Below are 11,036 nucleotides of genomic sequence, written 5' to 3' on the forward strand. Positions count from 1 at the left end.
AAATATGATATTGACCTCTGCCATGAATTTCGAAAATGACATTTGTTATAAGTCATAAACAGTTAACGAGGATTTTCTGTGGACATAGCTTGGAGCATATTTGTTGGTGGAGCTCAGACGTTAGAAGGTATTGGCTGTTCCGCCGGTTTCAGCATAGTGTTTAACTGAAGGGCAATGACTGTGCCACAGTGGTGCTGCAAAATTTGACTTGGTTCCTTGAACTCCAGATGAATGGTTACAGATAGCAGTTGAAACAACACACAACGAACGTTGAACGCACACAACGAACTTGTAATTAAAGTGTGTGTTCTGTGAAGAACATTTCGTGCACTATAACGTTCTGCCACGAGAATCAGTCAACTTGGGAACTTCATTCCGATGGTCCGCCAGCCTGGATAACTCTTCCCTATAACTTCGCGTCACTGACTGCGAAGAAGGGTGGTGAGGTTTATGTCATCCAGAGGCTATGCCAAGAAACATTGCCTATCCAATTCCCTGATGGGTGGTGTTCGGAGGCTAAGTTGAAAGGGTTATGCCTCGGCCCTTACCAGTACCGTTCGGAGGGTCTAGGATTGGAAGCCACGTAGTAGATATACTCCGCCGTGTCAAAATGACACTGGACTCTCCGGTCGAGGTGGATAGCAGCTGTAGCTGGAGGAGAGAATATATGCCGCTTTAAATGTTGCCTTCAGCAGGTCGATGAGCACCAGTCGGTCATTTGACACTCTTTAGCGAGGTTATAGCCAAAAGGTCTCGGCACTGATGCGTTCAGAATTTCTGTACGTTGACTTATTTGCTTCAGTTTGTGTAAAAGGAAACTGTCAACATCAGAGATGTACCAGATCTGAAGGAAGCGGCTCTTGTTGAGACGTCGACAGACTGTCGGCTTCAGTTCTAAGACACAGTGGTCTGACTTGTATACCATCGCATTTTAAGCATCATTTCACTCTTTCTGATACTACGGACAGCATGCAGGTAGAGGTCTATTTTCGAGGAAAATGTGTATCACCCGACAAAACAAAGTCATTGCAGTAAAAATGAAACAAACATCTCATTGGATAGCATTTCATTTTATGATCGATCGCGAGAGTAAATAGCTAGTGGACCAATTTCCTATAAAACCAAAACTTCCCGACTTGTGAAAGTGGTAACTGATATGGGGAAATTCCAAGGCTACGCACACCGTTGATTATACGATAATTTGGTAACGTCCCTGGTGTCGTAAGATGTCCAGCCTCCCCATCCCGGGTTTTGAATTTTTCCCGCCGGCAGGAGAATTTCAAGCAAGTTTTCGCAACATATCCTGCCCCTACGACCTATACGACGTCTACAGACACGACATCATAATGATGCACGTAAATCTGTTTTGTGTACTTGTAAGATGTCAGGGGCAGATCCAGGGGATCAACCAAAAAAATACACGAATAAATAAAAAAGAAGTAAAAGAGGGAGGGAAAAGAAAAGAGAGGGGTTATACTGCCTGAAATAGCACCACAGAGTGCCTAAATTACGAAATGGCTCCGGACCCGACGCTGTATGGGCATTTTACCATTACTTCTTTACTTCACGCCCCCCCCTTCGAAAATCCTGGATCTGACCGTGGATGTTGTGTTCAGGTCTTCAAACTCATCAACATCATCACTACAAAAATTTTTTTAAAAATAAATAACAAACAAACAAACAAACAAAAGTACAGCACGACCAAGCAAACGACGCTAGTACATCTATACGCCACGCCTGATCCTGTTTCAATGCAAATACACTTGAAGCGCTAGCGGCCAAATAAGAAGACGTCCAGCGTGGCAATTTATAGCGGTACCGGGTATGCATTGCGTTTCTTACAGTATTTTGAAAACTTTAGATTTAAAGATTCGCGTGTGTATCGCATTGACTTTGTACACTTTTTGTTTTACTACACATGATTTGTAGGCATGCACGAATGACAACTTCATTTTCATCATTTTAGGAATGCGGCAAAACCCTATGATCTGTGGCAAACAGACATAGTAGCTCTAGTTTATTGCGCTTATGTGCAGCCTAACCATACATGTATGAACATTGAGTATCGTAATATAGGCCGTTGCTCTGGGTTATGCTGCTCCCGCTGTGTCTGTGATGTAAAGGTAACAAGAATACTAAATAATTTAATCTTGCTGCCAGTGAATTTCACATCACGCATCGCGTGTGCGAAACAAAACTGATAGAGTTTCATTGTTGCAACCTGGAACTTGCTTTCTTTTTTACAGACGTCTGGATGGTTTCATGTCGGCGGCAATATAGCCTCCCCCCGGCGGTGGAGCACTCTCGTGGTGTGCTACCTTATGATAAAGGAACTGACATTGTTTTTGTAAGAATCTGCGGTTATAGAATCCAATTGCTGGGAGGGATAGTTTCGCAATTAATTCCAGGTAAAAGGTGAATTGAAGGATGACACGAAAGTGTCAGTGCCATTGGCCCAACTAAAATTACATCGAGATGAATGGATGCCTTACTCTACACAGCAGTGTTGTGACGCCCTCTCGTGAACAATAGCAGCTATATGAACGAGTATCAGACCCTAAAATGTTGGTATATAACTTAAAATGTTGGTTATAACTTTGAAGCAGACCGATGCTACTGTTTCGCTGTCTGTCACACCTGGAAGGCCCGAGGCGCGGAGAAGCAGAGGACGCAACAACTTGTTTAGTCAGTTGATCGTCCCGAGCGCCCTGTTGACTCCAGTGCCGGCGGCCACGTCCAACGGCCAGTTCATCAATATTCTACAGCAATCGGCCGGGGCTTCGTTTCGTCCTATTCGGCCCTGAAGCTATCGATATCGGCCAGGCGACAGCTTATGGGTCGGTGAGAACCCTCTGCACCTCCTGGCCTTCGGAGCTTTTCATTATAGGGGATTTTTTTGGAAACTGAGGAGCAATGGCGGCGTTCGTTGAAACGCGCATAGGCATCGGGTTGCAAGAAACACGGGACACGGGTGAGGAGTTGGGCTGGTTATTAAATTTCAAACATCCACAAAAAATGGACGGAAACATACCTCAGGCTCCCATGGGACGATCGCTGAAATTGCGCGTTAACTTCCGGTTCCATGGTCCCATGTAAACAGCGACCAATATGCATGTAACTCTATGTGCACTGCATGTGCAGTGGGGTTTAAACTGAAGTGACGTCACACTTACGAACCGGATACGCTCTTTCTTCGATGTGCGTATATACTGAAGGGCCAGCCGAAGTTGCTTTCAGGGAAATATGCCGTTGTCGTGTTGAGCATGGTTCAACAAGTGTCGTTTTTGTTCCCAGTATTGTATCTTTTATTCTATAAATAGCTGCCCTTTCTCGTACAAAAAATTCACTAAAACGTTTTTTTCTCTTTCTTTCCACTAAACACATATGAAGTTGGTATCATGTCAAAAATCACACTACGGACAAGTCATCAAGGACGCTTTTATTCAAGGCAACAATAACTTCAAACATTTCAAAAAATCGCGATATCAACAATTGTTGTTTTGTTAAAATTTTCTACGATCAATCACAAATACAAAGCCATGTTGAAAGATATATGCGTCATTTAATCATTAACACAACAGTTTCGCCCATGGTGAAACCAAGCTGGCGTTTAACATGTGTGCATGCTTTGAAAGATACGATTTCTATCTTTGAATATATCCACCAATGATAAAATTTGCACAGGAATCCAACATATTGATACGACTGCAGGAAGTATATCGTTCCCACGTACTGTGGAAGCAGGGCGCGGAGTGAGGGTCACAGTTTACATTCGCTCCTCCTTTTGAAAAAGGATGAATGTCATTTTTTCCTCCAACATTACTGCTAGACGTTTTGGCAACGTTTGTTATTGTCACACCCTGTTCTGACATGAGAGAAACCCATAGCACGACACCTGCACAATTTATTTGGACTAAACTTCTCCTATTTGGACGCGTTTTCTTTTTCAAAACTGTCTTGGGAATACACTATGTATTTTCCTACGGGAACATGGTTTTATTGCAGTCTTGGGAGGAGACTAGTCGTCCTCGTGGAAGCTTCCTCTGTTGAAATGTCGCACTCTTCTTCCTTTTGAAAAAAACCTTCGGAGATACGAGTATAGCCTTTATTCAAGTCAGATTTTCCTAATGTCTTGTGTAAAATAATCTTCTCCTGGACTAGTAAACTTATACCGTGACGAAAAAAGGAACCATTTTGAACCGTGGTAAAATGTGACCCTATGTGAACCAATCATGAGTGAGACTTTTGATTCACAGTCTAGAGGATGAAACGACAGAATAGGACCGATCTTAAAATCAATGCTACGCGATCACAAACTTCTAGGTTTATGTAGTTTAAAATTGATGAATGGACTTGAAGGGACAATTTTTGAGGCTCAGGACTCTCGTGTTTGGCTGGAACTTCACTTAATAATTGAGGGCGCACTTTTTCCCGAGAGTCGATAAATTGGGTAATAAATATACTTCCTAGAGATAATGCCATTACAATACAAAACTTCTTTCTAATTAAGATGGCCCACAGATATACTTATCACCTATGAGGTTTACATTGTGTAAACACATTACACTTAAATGTCGCATTCTGCTGCGGTACGCCAAAAGCCCTATGAAACATCTTACAAAGCGATTGAAACCTGTCAATGTATGCCACAATCATTACAATATAGTTCCGTTCTACAAAAAAGCTGTTGACCTCCCTTCCCTGTCTTGAAAGTATAACATGGATTTTTAATGTGTTGGTTTAAAAATGTTTTAAAAACATGCATTCTAAATACAATGGAGCAATAAAAGAGTAATAAAGGTAACAAATAAAAGGTAACATCACTACGAATAGCGGCACTGTGGCAGAAACTGTTGCTTGACATGATAATGTAGTCCTCTTGTCTATTGTCACAGCAAAGCCACTTAAGCACAAGCACGTTTAGGGAATACAGGTGCCAAAGCATGCGCTCATACATAAGGTCTGTGACAACTTGGACGACACAAAAATTCCACTTTTATTAGTGAATGACTTCTGACGACACAATTCTATTTGCCGTCCCCCATCATGCAAGCACTGCTGTTGAATGTTGCTTTGTTGGTGCTAGAATACTGAGCTACAGTTAACATTTAGCAACTCTTGTTCCTGCAGCAATTTACATTTTGCAACAAACCTACAATTGTTTAATATCACTGCTCGTTTTGCCCAATTTAAAGGAACGAACTGTATTAATTAAACAATATCTATCTAATCACTGCTGGGGCCTTTATGCTCGGGATTCTTCAGTTGTCAGTCGATCGATGCTCTTCATGGCGCTTCGCAGTGACCCATTTGTGGTCTTCATGGAGCTACAGGTAGCGAAGATGGCTCGGCGGTCCTTCTTCCCTGTCTCACCCTGGGCTGATGGATCATCGCGGCATGTGGACCTACAGGTCAGGTTGAAGGCCTCGTAAAAGGCCCTCCGGTAGCGGGAGTTGGTCACGTTATAGATGATGGGGTTGATGGCCGAGTTGCAATACGTCAGCAGGTGACTGAACAGAAGGCCAGCTTCGAACGACTTGTTGGATTGGTATCGTGTGTACCCTGTCAGTCGCCGAATGAACCAGTAGAGGGACAGGGTCTGGAATGGTGCCATCAGTATGAAGAACATGACCCCGTTAATGACGAGCATACGTGCAATTTGGTTGCGGACTTCTAAGTTCTTGCGAACGCCAGCAGCTTGGCGGCCGATCACGCCTAGCCGGTCGTTCATGGCCCGCATGACGCGCACGAAGAGCACGCTGTTCACAGCCATGGCCACAAAGAAAGGGCACGTCTGCATGAAGCTGGCGTAGCGGAAGGCCGCTTCGGAGGTGGACACGTAAGCGGTCAGGGTGGCCGGCAAGGTGGCCTCCAGTTCTCTGGTCGGCCATAACATGCAATATACGACGGTCCGGCACTGCGACGGCACCGTGGTCGCAGCAAGCACGGCCGCCACTGCCCAAGACAGCACCACTAACTTGGACGCATTCCACGGGTCAGCGTTGCCCACAAACACCTTCATGGGGCGGCACACGGCGTAGAATCTCTCGAACGCCACTGCCGTCACCAGAAATTCACTGGTGAAGAAGGCAACGTACGTGAAGACGTACATGACGATAAACAGGCCGAAGTTGACATTGCCCTGGTCCTTAGCGACAGGTGAGCTGGCAAAGTGGGCAATGTCCTGACCCATGGCGGCACCCAGAAAGAGGATATCAGCAAAGGCCAGGCTGACCAAATACACGTTGACCACCGTCCTCATCCGGTGGACGCGAGCCACCACGAAGAGGAAAGCGATATTAGACAGAAGACCAATGGCCATAATGACCGGCAGGATGTAAGTGTTGACAATCTTCTCCATAGAGCTGTACAAATACCGCTCTACCTCGTCCTCTGTCTCGATAAACGCAACAGTATCACATGACAAGTTGAATGTCCCGTTTAATCGTCCATGCTGGATGAAATGTCCGCTGCCGTTAACTACCGTCCAGTTCAGAAACCAGAAATCCATTTTAATCTTTGTATAGAAGATGAAAAGACTCCAATTAAATTCTGCCTACCTGGAGCAGTTCAACAGAGACAGATTCCTCTGTTACTTTCCCCGCCTACTTGGAATGTCGACCGAGGCCTAATAACGCATCGAGCCCAGTCACTGTATGTAGCGTTCAGGATAGCTCGCGAGCTCACCATTCCATACCAAATCACTGCTCTCTGCCTCTCCGCTGTCGGAATGAGCAGCAGTCTTCGCTGGAAAAATCGATTAGGAACCATAGAAAACGGCACATCAGCAGCAACGCAATGTAGGTAACGACTGTATCGTGTTCGCCCTTCATGGTGCAGGTTTTGGACGGGTTTATGGGTAGCCGTTTGGTTTGTTCAAACACGAATGAAACCATTCGCCCGCCGTCGAGCCATCTTCGAAAGTTATTATCGATTATCTGGTGCTGCCAAGCTGATGTATTTATCTCCCCTCAGTTTCACTGTAAAACAAGACTATTGCCGGAAATTATGCGGATGTGCGAGGACTGCTGTTTTGAACTGGCAAATTGAGGCGCCGACTTCTAGGGGAAGATCACCCTAGCTGAAATAAACGTGGTGCAAGAATATCTGCTAGAGTCCTGCCAAATCAGAAATTGTTGTCGGTATCTCTGCTAAGTGTAAGATGACAAAAAAAGGTGAATAAAGGTAAGCGGACGGCCACAATGGCAAATTTACGAGCCGATAGAGCGACATGCGATTCAAAGACGATCGAGAATCTGCGCTTTAATCTTTTATAGGCTTTCATTTGCGCACGCACCCAAACAACCTTGAAGTCAGGGCATCATCCTGATTGGTCGGTGCGCCACCGGCTAACTGAAATCATGCACCTGATTGGCCAAGTGTCAACCGCCCTCTCCAAAGTCACCGAAGTTGTTGAAACAGTCTAATTTCTAATTGTTTAGCGCGCCAGCCGTCGACGTGTCACGATTATGGGGTATCGAGTAGGTAATCGAATCTGCGGAGCTAGTGGGCCGGCCGGACGGTAATACCCTCTTGAAGTGACTTCGATGGTTCGTTCTCAGTAAACAAATCTGGGAATTGCTGGGAATTGGAGTTTTGTTTGGCAAAGTAAGGCGGCAGTAAACTTCACGATCGAAAGCAGCTTCGCTGCACGAAAAACCACTTAAACTGTCGCATAGAGGACGGGCATCATAAAGCACACGAAAATACTGCACAACTGCGACTTATATTTGCTCAAGCGACATTTTGTAATTTAAAAATGGATCAAGTAAAAAGGTGTCTACCTTTTCTAACTTTTAGCTCTCAAGAAATCCGTGATTTATCAAGGCATTGTCGAGTCTAAATTTACCTGGTACCTCGGTAGTGGGAGAAAATACACCACTTAGACAAAAATTTGAATACACGTTTTTGTTCTTTCCAGCTTCAGTATGGAGCATTCTGTATATAGCCTTTGAAGGATGTGTTATTATACGTAGACCTAGGCATAATATACCGCCTTCTTTTGGCTGTCACTGAAGAAGTCACCGTATTTGTTTTTCACCTTAATATCTATCACCATCATTTTTGCCACTTCCAGTGGCTGTATTTTTTAACAAAGATACATTAGCGTAGATGACACTGTGTGAGTGGCAAAGTTCCCTGCAGTGAAGCATAGAGTTCATGGACGGTGCGTCACTTCCTGGTGCACCAAAACTATCCCAGTTACGTCACTTCGTGGTGAAACCAACGAAATGGTCCGTAACACATTGATTTTGAATGCCAAAACCTGCAGAGGTCGCTGTTGTGCTGTGAGCCTCGGCTCTGTTGATGGATTGGTTTTCACTGACCACTTCGCTAATATTCCCTTTAATTAAATGACCACTGTCTGATTAGAAGACGGTGCCAGACGAAAGCCTGTGTGAAAGTTCTACTCCTTGATATAATTTGATTTGAGAAATTGATGTTCGGGCTCGAAGTCCCCACATCTTTGTACAGGGCTCGAGCGATAATGCTGCGCCGTCGGAGTGCCCTGTCCGCGCTTCGGTGGATGTCCCAAAGCAACCAGATGCTTCTTAAGTACCCGAAGAGGAACCGACACCATTGCAATTAGTTGTAACAGCAGAGTCTCTGGAAATTTCAGCCAGGACATCCGATGATGCGCTTCAGCGTGATTCTCCCGACAACGGCGAGGCAGTGTTGAGCATTTATCGCACCGAAAATACAGCAACAACATTATTTCGGAACTTGCCAAAAGGTCAAAATGATCGAAGAGCAACTCGGATATCCAAACTAGGAGAATACGATTTGTGAATTTTATATTTCCCGTATAGTGATCAGAGATACCTCGACGCACACAAAAGTCGCCAGAGGCAATGAGCGATAATAATGTTGGTTTTATTTTTAGTTCATTGCTCTTCCTTTTCAGTTAAAAGGCAGGAACCACTGATATTCATTTGGAAAGTTAAGTAACAATTCGTAGGCAACCTAAACAGTGTGAGTGTCTGGTCAACTTTTACACTTTTTCGAATTACATCTCAGAGCACTCAAGCAAGACTGTCAAGTTGGTTAACCGTGGATTTTTAAAGATTTCACTTCGTCTTGCTGAAATCAGCACTGGTGCTGACGTATTACTTCAGCTTTCCCTTTAATGTGAGGCATCCTAGCCTCCCGAGGAAAGATGCCCATGCATGATCATCACATGATTCTGAGTACAGAGCACTCGTATTGCTACGTCCCAAGATGTTACTAATAACATGACGTAAACGAGCGCGGTTCCGAGGGTCCTCCTGGTGGACGCCATGAGGCTCGAGACTGACCGCGTGGCGATGGGGGAACGGCTCGCGGAGACAAGAGCTCAGCAACAGTTCCCGTGGGTCTTATCTCCAACGCGGTGTTTCTCGCTCAAGTGCAGACTTAATGTAATTTAAGAGCATGAGAGTCTTTTTCGACAAAAAATCCTTCGTTGTTGTCAGAAGCTAACGCGAGGAAAACATTCGTGTTAGCAATCCCAGCGACTGTTAGAGTAAACAAGGTCAGCGAATCCCCCCCCCTTTTCTTTCCTTTTTATTCGCTGCCCACATTTTCTCTCTTCCACCACGATTGTCACCGAAACTGTTTAACGTGATATTATTTCGATACAACCAATGTTACCACAGTCACCGCGGTATCGCTGATCACATATCATGATGCATGTATGGATAGGTATGCTGCCAGTTATAAACACGCTATTAAAGGTACAAAAAGCTCCTCGAACAAGATGAAGGCTCAAATACAGATGCAGTTAGAAATTATTCAGCACCAAAGCTACAGGTATTTTAATAAAGATACAGATATTCTAAAGCCTGTAACATGAAGATTTATCAATATTTCTCCCTTCTAAAGCCACATTCTGTTCTTGTGGGTGAAGCGTTTGGATTGTTTTGTCTATATTGGTGTTCCTAATCTGCTAAAAATGCATCAAAGTTGTCATCATACCACGCACGACCGGTGTATCGAACTATAGCCATAAACAGTGAAATATCACTGACCTTATTCACCCTCACGAGGAACGATGGCGATGATGATATTTGTTGAAGTTTTGTCGCGATTTTATAAAGATAACGGCCGCGGCAGACGCACGTCGCCACGGGCCCGCAAGTCTCGCACAATCCGGTGAGAAATACTCCCCCAGACGGTGCTTGAAATCCTTCCTGCTATGCGAGGTTTAACAATTCCGCGTCCTCGAGTGCCCTCTATCTCTTCTCCATTCTCCAAATCAGGGCCATCAGTATGCATTGGTGTTATGATCGTCACTAGGGGGCACGAGTTTTCAAAATGTCACGAAGATGTGCCCCCGAATAGGACTAGAAGCTTTAATTTGTGCGCTGCCCTGGCAGCGAGCGAGACAAGGACAGCCTGCATACAGAAGACAAAGGATAAATGGATTATCAGAGGAAATGTAACTCGATTGATGGCAGACTATACACATAAGGAAATACATTTTATATCAAAACTTCCCAAGCAGAACAACTTTATATACGGCATTTCCTGATGACAAATCGACCTAACAAATCCCGATAACAAATCGACCTAATCAACAATCCCAACGACATTCCGAATAGGCCTACAATTAAAATTGGCCCAAATCAACAATCTCAATGACACTACAAACATAAAACCCTTGGTTTTACACGACCTGTGAGTCAGAGTAATTTTCCCAGCTAATGTTAAACCAAGAAATGGATTGAAAAGTCCATTCTTGCCTCCTCAATGATCCGGTCTCGTCCGTCACAATGAGCAAACATTTTTTCCTGCCTCCACGATTTCGTTAGACCATAATCACAGTAGGGAAGAGCCGGCTAGGATCCAAGAGACAAATCTCTCCCCCTACCATCCCTTGAAGCGAATTGGGCAGAGGAGAGGAAATCGATACCTCGCATCCTCGATTAATTGGAAATCTTACTCCATATTCCCGGATTCGATGCCACTCAAGGTGGGTACAGTGCTTTTTAAGCCCTGACAAATCAAGGGTGATCCTGTCTGTTCCTCTATTTCTCTTCAGTACAAATTCGTTGACT

At 44.5% G+C, this 11,036-nt stretch overlaps 1 protein-coding gene across 1 annotated transcript; it reads right to left on the reverse strand.

Annotated features, from left to right (window-relative positions):
* Positions 1-3,408: 3,408 nt before the first annotated feature.
* Positions 3,409-7,477, reverse strand: LOC110976828 (thyrotropin-releasing hormone receptor-like). Its single transcript, XM_022230438.2, has one exon. The coding sequence runs from the start codon at positions 6,509-6,511 to the stop codon at positions 5,246-5,248; it is 1,266 nt and encodes a 421-aa protein (XP_022086130.1). The 5' UTR covers positions 6,512-7,477; the 3' UTR covers positions 3,409-5,245.
* Between the last annotated feature and the right edge of the window lie 3,559 nt (positions 7,478-11,036).

This window comes from Acanthaster planci, linkage group LG02, assembly GCF_054643075.1.
Source record: "Acanthaster planci isolate LZ-2023a linkage group LG02, COTS_SCS, whole genome shotgun sequence".
Lineage (NCBI taxonomy): Eukaryota > Metazoa > Echinodermata > Asteroidea > Valvatida > Acanthasteridae > Acanthaster > Acanthaster planci.

What these genes read in the sequence shown, in the direction of transcription:
- LOC110976828 (XM_022230438.2), bottom strand. Translation starts at nt 6,511, where the DNA reads ATGGATTTCTGGTTTCTGAACTGGACGGTAGTTAACGGCAGCGGACAT.